Source organism: Thermobia domestica, chromosome 15 (assembly GCF_964235325.1).
Source record: "Thermobia domestica chromosome 15, izTheDome1.hap1.1, whole genome shotgun sequence".
In the NCBI taxonomy this organism is placed as follows: domain Eukaryota; kingdom Metazoa; phylum Arthropoda; class Insecta; order Zygentoma; family Lepismatidae; genus Thermobia; species Thermobia domestica.
The window spans coordinates 172,847,033-172,866,112 of NC_137468.1; the positions used below are offsets into that span (position 1 = coordinate 172,847,033).

General features: G+C 35.1%; 1 protein-coding gene across 4 annotated transcripts in view; it reads right to left on the bottom strand.

The window, feature by feature from the left end:
- The window catches only part of LOC145671370 (DNA ligase 3-like), a 965,078-nt gene that overhangs the window by 49,957 nt on the left and 896,041 nt on the right, over positions 1–19,080 (bottom strand). For all 4 annotated transcript variants that reach the window (XM_081740441.1, XM_081740438.1, XM_081740439.1 and 1 more), the window contains exons 12-13: positions 12,778–12,865; positions 10,290–10,367 (exon numbers count right to left, since the gene is read on the bottom strand). In XM_081740441.1, coding sequence (XP_081596567.1) covers positions 10,290–10,367; positions 12,778–12,865 — 166 coding nt within the window. The remainder of the gene's footprint in view (positions 1–10,289; positions 10,368–12,777; positions 12,866–19,080) is intronic.

Here is a 19,080-nt window from a genome sequence, read left to right on the forward strand (position 1 = left end):
AAGGCAGAAGGAAAATCACGAAGAGGAAGACCAAGGATAGAATATCTAGATGCAGTTACGAAGAAGAGGCCTTATCAAAATATAAAACAGCTCTCCCAAGCGAGAGAAAAGTTTCAAAATGTCCATGTTGCCCATCAACCTATGGTTGAGGTGAACAAGAAGATTAAAAATAAGTGAACATGTGGCCGTATTATCGAAACTTCCGCATGTAATGAGGTAAGGGGCAAATTCGATATATGTAAATAACCGATTTTGTATATATAGAATGTTAGAAATAAATTTTTGAACATACAGCATTTGGATCGAGCTGGGTCTTTATGATTCCACTTTGATTAAAATGGCATTCTACGAGAGAAAAGAGGATTCAAACATGCCTTTTAAATATTTTGCATTAACCTTATTATATCCATGCGAAGAACGGGCATTTTAGCTAGTTATAATATATAAAGCAAGTTGAGAAAAATTGAAAAACAAAATACAATAAGGATTCCTCTTAAACAAGTTAAAAGTTGCTTTGTAAAAAAAACATTGCCATTTCTGATATACGTACGAAACGAAAATGAAAAACTATTGAAGTAATTTAAGTAATTTGACTCAAGATTTGCACTGTGAATCCTGAGATAGAATGCTCTACGGGAAAGCGGAAAGGTGTACTTATTATTAATTAGATTTTGAAGTATTGTAAGCGCTAGTGTTTAGACACTAGATTTGTCCAAGCACAAAAGCTAGATTTGGTATATGTCGCGTGGTTTGAGTGGAAGAGCACCGAAGAGTGGGAGAGTGTACGGCTCTTCTGGGAACGGATTGGGTAGCGTAGTGGTTAACGCAGCGGCAACGGTACGGCGAAGATCCCAGATTCGAGTCTCAGTCCAGTCATGCAATTTTCAGTCTTTCTGTATTACAGGATTTGCACCTACAGAAAATTTGATGTATAAAATTTAAGTTTAAATCGTTTATTTCCTTCTTTCATTAATATTACTGTTTATTGGTTAAATAAGCACACATATTGAGAGAAATTTCAATTTCCAATATGACTATTTTGCAAAGCGATTAATGTAACTAGTAGTACTTACGACTGTACTCTTCTGATTTTTTTGTCTTTCACCCTTATACAACAACGAAGTTAAGGACGGGATCTACTGTTAACATGGGCTACGAACCACGACCAGGCTTAAATCCGTTGCTATTGGCGAATCCACAGACCATATCATCTAAGATCAATCCTCACAGTATAGGCTGTTTCCCACCACACTACCTCGCCTCCAAGAGACGAATTACAGAATCAAGCTACCGGTCTAAGCCGATGAACCATATGATGCATACCTTTTTGTTGTAGAAGAGAGGCAACAATTGACAAGAAAAGTATTTTAGTACGACAATTCGAATCTTATTTTACAAAAGTATTTTACATTAGCAAATAAGTAAGTGGAAAATTTGTTGCGGACACCCCAGAATGCGGCTGAATTGTAAGAGCTACATTAATTACACTAACAAGTAAAGGGTCCAAATGGATGAATCGAGTTGCGAGATGCGACATAGTGCACCTGATAGAGGATGTGAAAAAATGTAAATGTGCAAAGTTATAGCGGCTGAGCGCCATAAGAAACGGAGAGGGAGGTGGTCAAAGTTGGTGGGAGAAGGGTTATGCTATGTTATTGAAATACATCAAATAAAGTGTTGAATCGTAAAAATTGTGAAAGATAGACAACGTAAAACTATAGTAGTTTCACATATTGGCAAAAGAAGAATGAACAGGGTTGATCACGAACCTCTGCCGCCATCTTGAAATCCGCCATTTTGAAATATGTTTTTTCTTTTTTTTTAATGGAAAGGTAGTCATGCGATATATCAATTAGGGTCAGCATGTTCTCAAAAAGTCAATTATGAACTTTAATAATCATTATCTCCACTTATTTGGAAGATTTAAGATCATATTTATAGTTATTAACACATTCGAGTCGGAGGCCCTCTTTGCGTGGTTTCTCCCTCAGGACGGCGGTTTCACCATGCTTTTGGAATTTTGTAAAAAATCTGCTACAAAGAATATAATTACAAAATCTTTTATTTCTGAGCATACACACTTAGGACTATTTAATAAACAAATCTCAAAACATTTGTTCATTTCTATGTATTTTTATTTATTTGTTATAAATGAGCCTTTTTGCAATTATAAAAAAATTCCGACGAGCAATACAATTGAATACTGAGGTACATATAATAACTTTTACAAGCAGTTACATCATTAATAATGAAATACAAGAACCTTACGGCGATTGCATATCATGAAATTGCAAAATATTGGTTTACACTAAGAATTTAGTGCAAGGCTGATTTGTGCTGCAAATGAATCAAACCGACAGAACCAAGGTAAAGAAGTTATGTATCTTGATGACGTCGAATCTCTATACACCCTATTGTATGTTGATAAGGGCCAATCTGTATATAACAGTTACAATGTTTTCCTTATAACAAACAAGTAATTCGCCTTGCACAAAATATTACATTTTATTGCATTTACAAATACAAGGGTAATTATTTATTTGCAGTATACTTATTTTTATTCTATTGGTAATCAATCAAAATCGCTAAAAACTATATAAATCTGGAGGTTGAAAAGATTTCATGTACAAGGCATTTATTTTCAAAGTTTTAGTAATTAGCCTTGCACTTGATTGCTACACGCATTACATGCACAAAATTGGCTGCTTATATACTGATATCATTTTACTTTTCATATCACGTTCTCTGATGGTATTTGTTGAAACAATCTGGCATACATAGAGCTACACAACATTTAGCACACTCCCAGCTTCTTTTCGTACCCTTTTACCTGTGGACACTTCGCCTTTATCTGCACCGACTTTACATTCGCGGTAGACATATTTCTCCCCAAAGCTCCCCAAAATATTTTTCTAGATACGCCACTAACTATCTAAAGAAAATGCTATAAACAGCCAGATGCACGAAACTCTCCTATCTATGCCTGTAAACTCGAAACTTTGGTACGACAAAATATCTACATGGTATGTCAAAATATCCGCGACTTCTGTAAAATAACATTTCTAATTCAACCCCCCCAAATATTATTCTAAGTACGCCACTGTCTATCCGTGTGGATAGCTCCATATTTGAACACACTATCGCTGTATATTGTGGAATATTACAAAGACAGATTTTTGTCCCCATGCTAAAACTTTATTATTGCAATTATTGCCGAGTAAATAAAAAAAAAGAACTTACCTAGCATATTATCATCGTCCACGTAATCCGGGTCATTGTCCGAGTCATCCATTTCAGATCCAGAATCCAAATCCATCTGATATAGTATATTTCGTATCTCTTCTTCGCCCAAATTGTCCATTATGAATGAAAAGAAGCTACTAAACAGCAAGAGCAATCATTCAAAGCTGCTTCGGTTGAAGCACAATTGACAAATTTGCGCGGAAACAGTCTCTCAAGGTCAACGACCCTCCCTCATTCTGGACTCGTCGCACTGCCATTTCGATTTTTTTTACAAGTACTAGAGGCATCACAAAGTATAACTGAGAAGTCGAAACCCAGCTATGGACATGCGTTTGCCATTTAAAGTAACGAAACCTTAGGCCCGCCTGGTAGGCGGGCTCCGTCCACTGAAGAAAAAGAAAGACCCCGCCTATGTGGCGGGCTCCGTCTCGAATGTGTTAAGAAAATCTAGGAGACTGATACTCGCATGTTGAAAGTTTGGATTATCACGAAAATACGTGTACGTTAAACATATCTACAAGCCAAGAAACCTAACAGTGAAATTTGATATCCGAGTAGTATATTATTACATTATTATTTATAACATTACCTCCACTTTGCTTCATATAGTTGAGTTGAGTTGATTTTGAGTTTAACGTCCTGTTCAGCAGCGAGGCTATATGAGACGTGGGCCTACTGATTAACGTGGAATCCGAACCACATGAGCTCCCGCCGGGAATCGAACCCGGTTCTCCCACGCCAAAGGCGCGCACGCTAACCGCTTAGCCACGAAGGAGCTCTTGCTTCATATAGTGCCGAAGAGAACTGTTTCGGTCTGGAAGAACTACTTCCGCTTTTTTCTTTCTTTCTTTCTTTCTTTCTTCGCGTTTGGTCGAAACCAATGTGAGTTTATATAGCTACCTTTTGTTAAATGACATACTAATATAGACCATAACATAATAAAATCTGATAGATTGGAATGCAATTATTACATACTGTACTTAAACCACTGTATTTTTCACCACGTGCTATATTTTTCACTCAACTTTCTTTGTGTACCTTCGTAATTAATAGCAACTTAGGACGAGCATTGCATGCGATATCTAAATGAAAAGTGGACTACTGCAGTCGAATACAGCAATGAAGTTGTAGCGGAAAATAAGTTATTGGGTGAGGTGGTTTTCTCGAGTGTCTATTGTGTCGCACTATGTTTGATCTATTTGTTTGAAATATGAAGCCTACGATTATTGTGACAACGTTGGCACAGGACATGACTATTGTGTCCTCCGACGATGGATAATCATTGCAAGTTCCAAACTCGGGAACCAACATTCATAATTGACTTTTTGAGAACATGCTGGCCCTAAATGATATATCGCATGACTACCTTTCCATTTAAAAAAAAAAAAATCACATATTTCAAAATGGCGGATTTCAAGATGGCGGCAGAGGTTCGTGATCTACTCTGCCCATTCTTCTTTTGCCAATATGTGAAACTACTATAGTTTGCATTGTCTATCTTTCACAATTTTTACGATTCAACAGTTTATTCGATGTATTTCAATAACATAGCATAGCCCTTCTCCCACCAACTTTGACCCCCTCCCCCTCAGTTTCTTATGGCGCTCAGCCGCTATAACTTTGCATATCTACATTTTTTTACATCCTCTATCAGGTGCAATATGTCTCATCTCGCAACTCGATTCATACATTTGGACCCTTTACTTGTAAGTACATTATAAGAGCTTTCGCTAAAATTTTCATCAGATACACAAAGGAAGAAGTACGGTGAAAATGAAATAAAACTGAACAACAGAAAAGTAGTCGCAATGCATCCAGTTGGCAGTTGACATATTAAAATGCAGAGTCACGTAATGGTGCTGTCAAGTAAGGAGTACAAAGATTTTAAAGAAGAAAGTCGTCGGTAAGAATATAGAAGAGAAATAATAAATGAGGAAGAATGTATAATTACACAAATAATAAGAAATGAATAAATAAAGATTGAAAAATACCAATTAATGAGAAAGTTGATAAAAAAATTATAAAGAGTTATTGTCATTACTTTTTAAAATTATGATAATTAAAACAAAATTAGAAGTATATGAGCAAAATGCTAGTAAAAAAGAAAGAAAATATTCAATGAACATAATATGAACGTATGGAAAACTGTGTGTGTTTAGTAAGGTAAGATATTATGGAAGGTTCCACTTGCAACGCTCAAAGTGGTCGAATGTATTGTTATAATGAATTATGTGCTGTGGGACAGATAGGGAATTTAACTGATTATTAGTGCTCAAATACCTCATATCTATCTACTCTAAAATTCGTCTGAGCAATGCACTCAACCACATTCTCTGTGTAAGCATTCTCAAACTTTCTCTCAAGCTCTTTCATGTTCTTCAGTAAGAGATTAAGACACATTACCATCCTATCAACGAACTGCCCGCCTGGTCTTCACCTCTGTAATACCCTATAATTACTACTACCATTCAGCTATACATATACATTCAGTTCTTTCTTTATATGTACTTTTCTTTCCTAATTTCCTCTTTATTTTTTCACCCCACACATTTATCATTCAGTATCATATTTTACTATCTTCATTACTTATATATATATATTTCTCATATATTCTCATGTATTTTTTTCTCATATATTTTTTTTTTCTTTTTATTAGCGTAATTTGTCTATTTTTCAATTCCTGTAATATACTTTTCTAACTAGTTGAAATACCCAAAATAATAGGTCCATGGGAAATATTTGAAAGATGAGTCATGCTGAGTCTCTTAAAAATATCATTTCAATCCTAGAGGTGAAAGAAGGCTTAAACACAAGTGATAACTATGCTCAAAAATTATTTTCAAGCCTGAAAAATTTAAATGACTTTTTTCTCTTTTAGGATACACATTTCAACTAACATGTAATGATCTTTATAAAGTTCAAGCTAGTGGTAACTATTTTCAAAAAATTATTTTAAAGGCTTCAGCCATTTTCTTAGTTTTGTCATTTTATAAATACAAAACCGGAAATTAAAATATTTATAAAAGTGGCTTCCTCTTCCTCCCTTTAGAACTGGCATTTTCGGAAACGCCTTGACACATAAGGAATTTATAGACCTTGTCCCTAGCAGGAGGGGGGCATGAGATACTTTATTTTCCGTATAAATTGTGAAACCTCTTCCTCCCTTACGATACGTATTTTAATGAAAGGGGTATGATAAAAATCCGACCTAAGTGAAGTGCTAACTATGTTCAAATATTCATTTCAAATGGAGACAAGGTGCGAATTTGTATAGGGAACAAATATACGAACAAAGAAACATAGAAACATACATTCAGGGTTTGTAATAAGAATTCTTTCCTATTGTACATATTTAAATACCAACTTTTCATTTAATATTCCTCCTCTCTCATGTAATCTTATCGACCAACTCGTCTTACTAGCTTCATCTTTCTTCAGTACTCACTCTCTCGTACCACGTTACTCTGCATTTCCATATAATGCCCACCCGATTTAAATATTTAGAGAAGCTGGATATGTTGTAATGTTCCTATCTCCCATTTCTATCTGGTAATTAATTCATTGTTCAGAAATTACATTGTTCATACAGCTTGTGTTAAAAGAAAGAAAAGCCTGTTGTACTAAGGCTCAATAGGCTTTAGTATTGTGACATTTTTCAGCATAAATCAGCAATGCAGGGCTGTTATGAAGTCTTTGCTACCTAGGTATAAAACAAATGCTTATAACTTCTTTAAAATAATGATATTGCAATGAAATAAATGTTAAGATCTTTATTGATCTCATCATTTATAGATACACCACAGTCATCATCAGGGGTGCCCATCCCCCCCAAAGCTGATGGCTCACTCCCCCCCAAAACTAATAATCTCTTGCAGTAGTAATTATAAAAATGGCATTACTTTTATTAGTAGTCTTGGTAGTGTACAATACTATATATGTTCTATAAGGATATTGAAGGGTATAAAAACTTCTACACACTGTGTATGGCACAGGTATTCTTTTTTTACAATTAGTAGTATTATTTTTTCTTTACAAAATATGGATATAATTCGCTTGTACAGCGACGGACACTTCTAAATGGTACACCTTAGCCGTAAATCTCCATATGGCTGTACCATTTAGAAGTGTCCACCGCTGTACATGAAAAGTAAGACGCAAGTTACAAGTTATTGAGTTTGATACCAAAAGAAAATGTTATCCTCGAAATTAGCCTACAAAAAGAAGTGATATCCAACAAAAAACATTCCTGTAAAAGAGCCAAGTACGAGTGGCCTTAAAAAGAATTGAAATCACAAAAATAGGCGCCAAGTTCTGGTGGACAACAGTTACAAACACTCACTGGCTTACTTCATATTTAGATTTGAAACTTGGCTGTTGTCTGCATGGTTACCACTAGCTCACAATTATGTCAAACTACTTTATAATTTTCAACAGACAACATAGGCAAGTTTCAAATCTAAATTTGAAAGTGATTCCTTGAGTGTTTATAACTGTTGTTCACCAGAACTTGGCGCTCATTTTTGTGATTTCACTTCTTTTTAAGGCCGCTCATACTTGTTTTTTTTTTTTTTTTTTTTTTTTTTTTTTTTTTTTTTTTTTTTTTTTTACAGGAATGATTTTCTTGGATTAAATTATTACTAGTCGTGGTGGTGACATTAACCTACCCTTGATGTCCTTTATAGAGTAATATTTTTTTTTCTTTGCTCACTCGACAAAGCAAATTTGTCTATAATATCGCTGTTGGGAATGCATTCTAAAATGTCTTTTTCGGAAGAAAGGACAAGCATGTCGAAGAGCCATACATCTCCCATGCTGCTTCTTAGTCTATTTTTTTACAATCTTTACTTTACTCATAATCCTCTCTGCTGAGCAACTCATAGAGTTTCTAAGCAGGGAGTAGGGGGATTCATTCTCGAGATTTAAAAAAAAATCGCATCGTGTTCCAATGTTATTCTGACGACAGCAAAATTACTTATTCGACATTAGAGTAAAATTCTTCCCCAATTTTTTTTATTCCCCCCAATTTTTTCTCGATGGCACAACTTGCGCCATTCATCCCTCCTGTGAGGGGCCCTTCTCTCTTAAAACGAACCAACCTTTCCTTTCATACGGCTACTTGCGCGGTACTTCATTCATCGAGTATGGAAGCAGGGTGTACGGGGGTTTACCCCGGAAAATTTTTGAAAATTAGCTTCTCAAAATCGTGTTTTAATGCTATTCCGACAGTAAAATTGCTAGTTCGAAAGTAGAGTAAAATCCCCCCCCAAAATTTTTCTCAATGGCGCAGCTTGCGCCATACATCCCCCCTGTGGGCGGCCCTGGTCATCATAGCCACACCACGAGCTGCGCTCCGTTGACATTCGTACATTCCTGCAACCTCTTATGAAATCCGTGAATGTTATTCCGTCTGGCATCGTCAGAAATCTTATGTATCGCTTTACTTATCTTAGCTTTCAGGTCCTGCAAGTCCTTTGGTTTTTTCCGCATACGCCTGTGTTTTAACGTGACTCTATAACCAAAAATCACAGAATGTCAAATCCAGGGACCTGGGAGACCAAGGAGTTGGACCTCTGCGCCTAATCTACTTGGCAAGTAGCTCAAGGTCAATATAGTCCCTGACGACTTGGGCAAAATACGGATTGGGGGGGGGGGGGGGGCGCTCCGTCTTGCTGATAGTGGATGCGATTCTTGATTTATGCATTATCTTGCGCGTTGTTGATTGAAGGATTCCAAACTCAAGCGACCGTCACGGAATCGATTTTCTTGGACTACTTTCCAGGCTGCCGGCAACTCTTCGCACCGTGTTTGGGGCCACTGGTAGTCAACTACTTCTTTGCATATCACAAACACTTCCGGTAGCCAGATAACTTGCTGTGCCAACTTTTTATTCTCCTGACATCAGGAAGTAGATTTTTGTACATTCGTCTGAAGTTTTGCTGCACCAACACACCTGATTTCAGTTCTGCATACCCCCCCCCCCAACACACACACTGTGCTTTCTCTTGTACCGTCGCCCTTTTCATGACTTTTGTTGTCACCACTGTTGCCAAATTCATCATTCTAATAGTGTTGCCAACCAAAAATTTACAGATCATCCTATCATTATTTTTTAAAAAGTTATAAGCATTTGTTTTATAGCAAGGACTTTATAACAGCCCTATATATTTTATATGTTAGATATGACAGAGTAATTTCGGTCTCTCTTCACCAATTAGGCTACATATTATGGTAGCTAGCAAAATTATTTTCCCAGCTAATTTTAAAATAATTGATCAAGTGTTCTCCATAACGTCGAAGGATTACATTCTTTCTTTGCCAATTAAGGTATATTCAAGTTGATCGAACAGTAGCAAAGTTATTGACAAACACACACAAATTGTATATTATCTGACTGATTAAGCACTACCGCGATATAAATTACTATATAACTTCGTAGAAATGGGAGACAAATTAAAAGTTGGGCACCCTACTACGATCTGACTATACGCATAATTTATTACAGAGATTAGTTATATTGGGCCTTATGCAGAGTCGTTTTGACGTATGATTAGCGTTATACTAAAGGCCTGACCACTGCAGGAAACATATGTAACATATGTTAGTCGAACTCTTTAGTATGGCACTAATCATGCGTCAGAACGACTCTGCGTAAGACCTATTATATCTACCTATCTATCATATAAGTATAGTCAGTTATGTAAATAATAGGATGAATTGAATTGTAACCTGCTTTATACCGTATTATATAGAGTTGCTATTTTATCATGGTAAAATTAATCTTTGCAATAGAAAATTTTAAAAATGCTGTGCAAATTGAATTTAGTATGTGATATGCTGAAAAGTGTTAGGTAAGTTGACACTTTTGCTGGCTACACTCTTTTTCTATATCTTAATACTTCTAAAGAAAGTCACTTATGTAGTTTAAATGTAGAATTCTCATTTTCATTCAGGAAGAAGACAATAGCACAATTTGCTTATATATTTCTTATTTTCGATATAAAGATAAGAATAAGCTTTAATAGAATATTTAACGACATATTCTTTACCTTTAGATCCTTCAGCACTAGTCCTTCAAGGCCCAGACGCAATACTCTATCGATCATTTCCTGTAAATCTTTAGGATTCTGAAACATAGCAAAGAAAATGATTGTTTATATAAATGTTCTAATTTTGAATTCAATGTGAATGGCAATTCTGTACAACAATGGATCTCAAGCTTCTTAAATTCTGGACCTAGACCTACCTAAAAGAATATGAACTTCGCGCCACTGACAAGATAAATTAATACGTGAACATCTGCTTTTTAACCCACGTAAGAATTATAAGACTTCTATGATTCTGACGAAAACAGAATTCAATTTTTGTTTTTAAGAAAATTTCTTTTTTTGTCATCGGTCCTCGAAAATACCAAGAGAGGTTTAAGGCATATAGACTATTTAAAACACTTGCTCAAGTAGGTCGTGACTTATGGGTTGAGAATCACTATTGTACACTATTAACTTACCTAGATACGTGCTACTAATCCTAACTTCTCCCCTGGGTCTGAAACTAGTTTATTCAATTTGCAATTAACTTACTACATTAGAAGTAAGAAAATAGTGACCATTTTAATATCTACTTAATGGAAGCTGCCCTCCTGTCACCACAAACAAGATTATAAAGTATAAAAAGATGTGGGTAGAAGAAAAATTATAACGAGAACAATATACAGAATGAAAAATAGCGGAATAAAAGAAAAAATACTCACCCTAACATAGCAGGGTGCTAAAATTAGGGGAGATAAAAAATAATGATGGTGATAAAAATAATGTCTACTCTCTGAGTTTTATTCTCTTTTTAGGACGCCTCGTCTCTGAGAGGTACCTACGCATACTCCTTGGCCACAAGAGACTACTTTATGTTAATACGTCGTATGAGAACCAGACGGTCGTAACTCCATTTTCTTAAGTTTACAGGAAAGAGAGAAAAAAGTTTTTTCAAACAAATGTTGTTTTAATACGATGGTAAACACATTATTACATAGCAGACAAGTCAATAACAAAGTCAACTTCAATAACACTCAAACAACACCAACTGGGGCTTTCAGAATTATGTTCATAACCCAAACAAACAAAAAATCTATTCTTCAATGGAGTTGCGTTCCTTTGCTTCTCATACGACGAGTAATAATAATAGATTTTGGGAAGTAAACAGTTTAATCCTTACAAAGTACTACTGATTCAACTATTAATTGCTTTTAAGTACTTTGTCATTGTACAGAACTTTGAATGTCATGAAAAATTCTATTGTCATAAAGCGTGAGTACAGATTTCGAACTATTAGGTACGACGTAGGAATATAACTTTATTTATCCGCTTTTTGTAAATATTAGATGAATTAATTTTCCAAATGTTGAATATTTTTAATCCTTTTTTCCATTTCTTACTTAAGTTCAAAGAAATGCTGGAGTGAAAGTTTTTAGCAATGGCCTTATGGTCCAAATGAAAATAATGTATTTTTGTGTATTTATTAGAAGTACTAATAACGCAAATGACAGCACGCTTGCTCAGTGGTAGAGCGCTCACCTATGATGCAAGGAATCCCAAATTCGATCCCAGGCTATTTGAGTTTCTGGTGGACAATATTGCATCCATAGGTTTTCCTGAGGTCGTCCCGCTTTCTCCCACATTCCCATTCCACCAATTCCTTCACAATCTTTGACGCAAAATTACAAAGTCACGATTTTCCTTTTCCATTTTTGGATCAAAAGATCGAAAATGTTTCAATCAAAAAAAATCTTGTAGGCTGTATATCTAGAGTCAAACTCAAACTATCAGTTAACTCAGTATGATGTGCTTATTCCGTAGAAAATACAAAAACTCGATTTAGGGCCCGTTCAAAAATCTTGTGGCCCCTGATCCAGAAATTAATTATTAAATCAGGATCGCAATCTTTTGATCCATTTTTAGTTTTCCTAAAATTCTTGGTTCAAATTATAGACTGTCAAATGGAACCTAGTCACGAAATACATTCTCTTCAGCATTAGCAACACACATTATATTTGGGGTGACTGAAAACTAGTGATTTCAACTTTCGAAAGATAAAATATTTGAAACGTATCCAAAATCATATTACCCGGTTAAAAAAAAAAAATACAAAATATCCATTTTCTTTATCTTACAACATAACATATAATCGTGGGACATAAAGTGGAAGTTTGATATTCTGTAGATAACTGACAGTGATGTATTAGCTATTGATTATTTGACTCAAAAATTAAATAAAAATTCATAAATGAATACGATGCGCATAACTTTAGAATGAAAGGAGAAACGCGAGCAAGAGATATTCCAAATACTACAAATGGGTCACTCACACGACTTTCTTCGACAGGGTAAATGAGAATACATAGTTTAATTAAATTTTAAAAGAATTACATATAAAAACAGACAAAAGTACTTTTGAGTGCCAACACGGGTTGATTATCTACAAAAGAAAGGTAACAGTATTTACATTGAGAAAAGTGTACGAATCTTACCATACATAAATACTTACATGAACTTCTTGCATTTCAGAAAACATTATATGGCTCGGAATTTCTTTCATATTTTTATGTAGAATTTTCCTTCTTTCTTTGATGGTCCTATAAAAAATAATAAAAGTAAATAAATAAATAAATACAACGAATAAATAAGAAAGAGTATTTAAACTATATTTTATGCATAAATCTAAACTACTAGTAAAACTTGAACCAATACAGATAGGTAATAAGAGCAGCCCAACAATGTTTTTAACCCTGCTATAGTATAAGTTGAAGCCATTAGGTTAAAAACGAGATGCATTGGAAAAATGATATGAAGCCATTAGGTTAAAAACGAGATGTATTGCAAGGATGACATGAAACCATTAGGTTAAAAACGAGATGTGTTGGAAGGATGACATGAAGCCATTAGGTTAAAAACGAGATGTGTTGGAAGGATGACATGACGCCATTAGATTAAAAATGAGATGTGTTGGAAGGATGACATGAAACCATTAGGTTAAAAACGAGATGTGTTGAAAGAATGACATGAAGCCATTAGGTTAAAAACGAGATGTGTTGGAAGGATGACATGAAACCATTAGGTTAAAAACGAGATGTGTTGGAAGGATGGCATGACGCCATTAGATTAAAAACGAGATGTGTTGGAAGGATGACATGAAGCCATTAGGTTAAAAACGAGATGTATTGAAAGACACGACATACAAAGTTCATCTCTATCCTCTGGATCTAGTTCTCCCGATTGATACCACCTTCACGAATCCTCTTTCTGTAACAGATGAGAAAGATTGGTTACTATACTAAAATACAGAGCTACGTTGACGGTACATTGCTATCCGAGGGGTAAGGCTTATTGATTTGATTTAAAACAAGCAAACAGACGAAATATTCTGGAGGTTGGCAGCAATTCTTCCAGTAGTCAAGCTGACAGAAACAATAGTTGATTCGTACGACAATTTTGACGTTAGTTCTAGGAGCGATCAAAGTGGTTTAATGACTGAAATACAGTATAGAAAGTAACATGAAACTACCTCACTATTTTCCCTAGTTTATCGACAAAAGAATGAGGAATCAATGATACTTCCACAAAGCAAAATATTTCAGGGTTATAATATTCCTTTCAATGCAGACCTCCGGAGGGAGAAGTCTTAAGGAAAAAATATTGGCTGAACTTACAAGACGAACGCTGTAAGTGGAAACAGAAAAACAAATAAATGTAAAAGACTGAGAATGGGATAATAGAACTTAGATTCTAATGGATAATGGAGCTAAAACTACCATATTTGAGGGAAATCAGAAATTTGAAAGAAGAGGTTAATCAAAATAACTTACATTTGATGGAAATATAGGATTTTGGATAGAAAAGCTGTGGGAAAGTACAAAGCGAAAATTTAAAATGTTCTATTGTGGTAATGACAAACATTTACGTAAGATGTTCAAAGTTGTGAGCCCAGCTCTTGGCCTTAATCGTCCTTGAGCTCAATAATTGAGCGCAAGCATGAGACTGTAAGTGGATAGCGAGCTCCAAGTCCGAGTCAGTGCGAGCTCCAACAGAGTTAGTGAGCGCGAGCTCCATTGATAATAGTGAGCCAAGGACTTCGAGTATGCGAGATCAATGAGATAAATGGAGTTGCGGTCACGCTGTTGTGAGTTTCATCGAGGGTAGCGAGACTGGCTCTTGGGTTCAATCGTCTTTGAGCTCAATAATTAAGCGAAAGCATGAGGCTCTAAGTGGATAGTGAGCCAGAGGCTGACTCCGAGTCAGTGCGAGCCCCGACGGGACTGGCTTACTGAGAGTAATCAGTGAAAAGTTTATAGAGAAAGAAAATGGAAGTATATGCAGTATTTATTGATGTAGAAGAGGTTGTGTTAAATGTCCTACGAAATTTTGATGGGAGTTCGAAAGAACGTTGGAATAGAACGGAAAAATGAAAAATCTCCACCCTCTCTCTTCGAAAAAAAAAACTATATGAAGCAACAAAAAATTGTTCGAATAAAGAAGAAATGAAAAAAATAAAGAAAAAAAAAACATGTGTTCGATAGGAGTTTATTTTTCATCACTCTAATTCAATACTGAAGAACACTTTGAATGTGGAAAGTGTTATTTCGGAAGGAGTAACCATATGTAAAAACGATAATAATGGAAAACATGTGTCTAACATGACCTCTAAATCATACCTATTCGAGATTTTAATGCTGTTAGGTATATCTTCATTATCTGCATGAACAAGCAACGTGTCTTATGAGACCACAAATTGCACTTTTTCTCATTTTTATAGTGCTGTGAGGTTAATGTAGGATCCGTAGCCCCAAGAATTAAATAAATAAAAAACAAAGATGACCTGATGAAGTCGTAAATAAAGTCAGTACAACCTGGTGATATACCTAAAACCTTTTATTGTTTTGCCGTATTTTGACAACCACAGTATTATTTCTACTTGGATTTGAGACAGACGAAAGTCTGGTCGTAACATAACTTTTCGACCAGGGACAAAAACAACATTAGAATAGAATCCTACAGAAGCACTTGAGATTTACATTCATGATAAAAGCAAAGTTTATTTTCAATTTATAACTAGTTTCACTGTAAGTCGAAGAATTACTAATATTCAAATGGTCACAGCAAGTTTTCTATTTGATTTTCAAGTTACTACGGATAAAATAAACATTTTGCTAAGAAAGAAAAAAAGGAAAATATGGTATGCCATGCATTAGAGTCAGTTATGAACTTCAAACGACCATGACCAATTTGAACTCTATTAAAAACATGAATGAAACCTAGGTCATTTGGTAAGGTTTCAATGGCATTTAAATCATCTGATAAGTTACCAGTTATAAACCAAATATTCAAGCTACAATAAATATCATCTTTCCTGCAAATCTACGCAAGCTATTTTATTGCAATTTACTTTTGTGACTTCAAAGCGACAAACAAATGTTGCCGTACACTTCAGAATTTTATACAAGTTTACGTTATGTTTGAAACAGCTGAAGTGTTAAAGAAAATAATTTCTTCAACATTAAGCTCTTCCAGTTGTAATTTATTATGGCAAGCATATTAGTCAAAATTTCAATTTTTATTTATTTATTTATTTTTAAGTGTCCAAGTACACTGATTCACTATTACTTAAACCATGTGTTCCTGTATTGGTGTTCTATGAAACATATACGCACACCTGCTACTGAAAATAGAAATATTTATATGTAGACGCACTCATAAAAGGGTCAATCCATGCAAAGTGATCGAGAAAAAAGAAAAATTGCCGCTCGACCTTTTAAAAAAAATCTATTTTTTTCATGAATGTTTATACTATATCAGGGCACTTCAAAACCACAATTAATTAATTTTTACAACATCCCATGGCGACGCAACGGCTGCTGCCATTTTGCGTTTTTTCGATTTTAGACGTTTACATTGTTTTGAATATCTCAGCATGTATTTGTTCTACCAAATTGAAAATTGCTGGACGTCTCCAACTCGTGCAGAGCTAAAACTTTGATCTCTTAACATGGTTTCCTAGAACTACTTGAAGGGAGTGCAATCAGGTTATGCAGTAGCAACATTTTTGGACATTGAAAATATGTTTGGGAAGAGGAAACAACTGACGTAGAGGTCTGAATTTATGTGTGCATGTAGTCCAGGGTCATAAGTTAATACACAAAAATTTACAGACCTGTAGCTGCTCCCAAAGCCCTGAAAAAAAAATCGTAAAATTGGGGAATTATGCCAATTTAGCATTTTTCACTGTCCAATATCTCCAATGGGCCTGGATTTAAAAATCTGAAATTTTGGGAATAGTTAGTCTTTGAGTATACCATAACACACAACAAAGCGCGTTTTGTGTTTTTGAGCAGAAGGGGGTCAAAGTATTAAGTAATGACATCATACTCTAGGAGGTGTTTTGTTCATAAAATCTACTGGAAATTTGTTGTTGTGAAGTAAAATAAAGTAGGATGAATGGTTAGTCCAGTCAAGGCTCTCAAGCTCGTTTCTTTCCTCTTCTTGTGACACTGTCTTATCACATCCACTGGTGAAGAATGCCGCTATCAGCAGAAGGCGAGGAAAGTCAAAATGCACCCTTGACAAAAAATAAAAATAATAAATAAATAAATAAAATAAAATAAAAAAAATAAAAGTCCGTAAGTACTCCTTGCTCTTGCTATTTGCTATATCAATGTTACTCAATCATGTTTATTTTTGTTTTAACTGTCAACTCATGCAGGAGACTGTTGTTCTTTCGTTTGATCTCCATTCTCAAGTCAGTGAGCACTTACTCGCTGTAAACACTGACTGCGGAATGTAAACGTCATTACTTAATACTTTGATCCCCTTCTGCTAAAAAACACAAAACTCCCTTTGTTGTGTGTTATGGTATACTAAAGGACTAACTATTTCCAAAATTTCAGAGCTTTTTTATCCAGGCCTAGTGGAGATATTGGACAGTGTAATATGCTAAATTGGCATAATTCCCCAACTTTACGATTTCTTTTCAGGCCTTTGGGAGCAGCTACAGGTCTGTGAATTTGTGTGTGCACGTACTCCGGGGTCATAAGTTATTACACAAAAATTTGGATCTCTACGTCAGTAGTTTCCTCTTCCCAAACATGTTTTCAATGTCCAAAAAAGATTTTATGAACAAAACACCTCCTCGAGTATGACATCATTACTTAATACTTTGACCCCCTTCTGCTCAAGAACACAAAACGCGCTTTGTTGTGTGTTATGGTATACTCAAAGACTAACTATTCCCAAAATTTCAGATTTTTAAATCCAGGCCCATTGGAGATATTGGACAGTGAAAAATGCTAAATTGGCATAATTCCCCAACTTTACGATTTTTTTCAGATCTTTGGGAGCAGCTACAGGTGTAAATTTTTGTGTATTAGCTTATGACCCCGGACTACATGCACACATAAATTCAGACCTCTACGTCAGTTGTTTCCTCTTCCCAAACATATTTTCAATGTCCAAAAATGTTGCTACTGCATAACCTGATTTCACCCCATTCAAATGGCTCTACGGAAAAATGTTAAGAGATCAAAGTTTAAGCTCTGCACGAGTTGGAGACGTCCATCAATTTTCAATTTGATAGGACAAATACATGCTGAAATATTCAAAATAACGTAAACGCCTAAAATCGAAAAAAAGCAAAATGGTGCCAGCCCCTGCGTCACCATGGGATGTTGTAAAATAATAATAATAATAATAATAATTAATTGTGGTTTTGAAGTGCCCTGATATAGTATAAACATTCATGAAAAAATTAGATTTTTTGGAGATGGTCGATCGGCACATGCTTGATCACTTAGAATGGATTGACTCAAAAGGTACAAAGATGTAACAATGCATTTTCTTTAAATTGATTATCGGGACAAAACTCTATAGTAAATAAATGTAAAAAATATATTTTTAATTACTGCTACCAATGAAAAAGCATGGGCCACGGTGGTTCAGTGGTAGATCATTCACCTTTGGTGCATGGGATTCTTGGTTCGATCCCAGCCCGCGCCAATTGAGCTTTGGGGTGGACAAACACCGTGTGCGTGGGTTTTCTTTGGGTTCTCCCGTTTCCTCCCACTTTCTTCATTTCACAATTTCATTCATTTCCTATCATCACCGTCTCCTTTAGCCTAGTCGGTATAAGCGTGGGACGTAACTTAAAAATTTTATTTCTGTTCAATGAATAAGCACACCAAAAACAGTAAGCTGCGCTCCTACCATGTTATATAATATTACAAGTAAGGCAGCAACAACATACTCATCTCCAAGTAAAAGAGTACAACGGATCGAAGATATCTAGTGATGTTCGATAAGGATTATAACAAATTTTATTTCGGCTTTCTTATATGTATTTTTAATAAATTGATGCTAACCTTTATAATGAGTTTAATCTTCGACTCTTTACAACGATATTTTATTAGATTACTACTAAGAATGTCAATGTGTCTTTATGTATCTCTTAAGTGCAAGGGTGTTTTCAACTTCACCTTTGTCTCTTAAATGTACTTATAAGGTTCATTGAAGTTTTAACCCATTTATCCCCAGGTGGGTCGTTATCGATCCATGAATTACTTACGATATTTCATGTTTCAGGGTTTGCAATACTGAAATGACACCGGAGTGTTGCTAAAAATAGACCAAACAATAAGTGTAATTTTTGTTGTTTTAGTTGGGTGACTTGCTAATTCACAGGAAGCCTGAGTCTGCAAAACGTCAGTTTACACTGCATGTAAAAATATTTCAAGGTAATTTTTATTCTCATCATAGACGATAGGTTACATTCAATGGTTCGTTTATAATCATAAAACATGAGAAG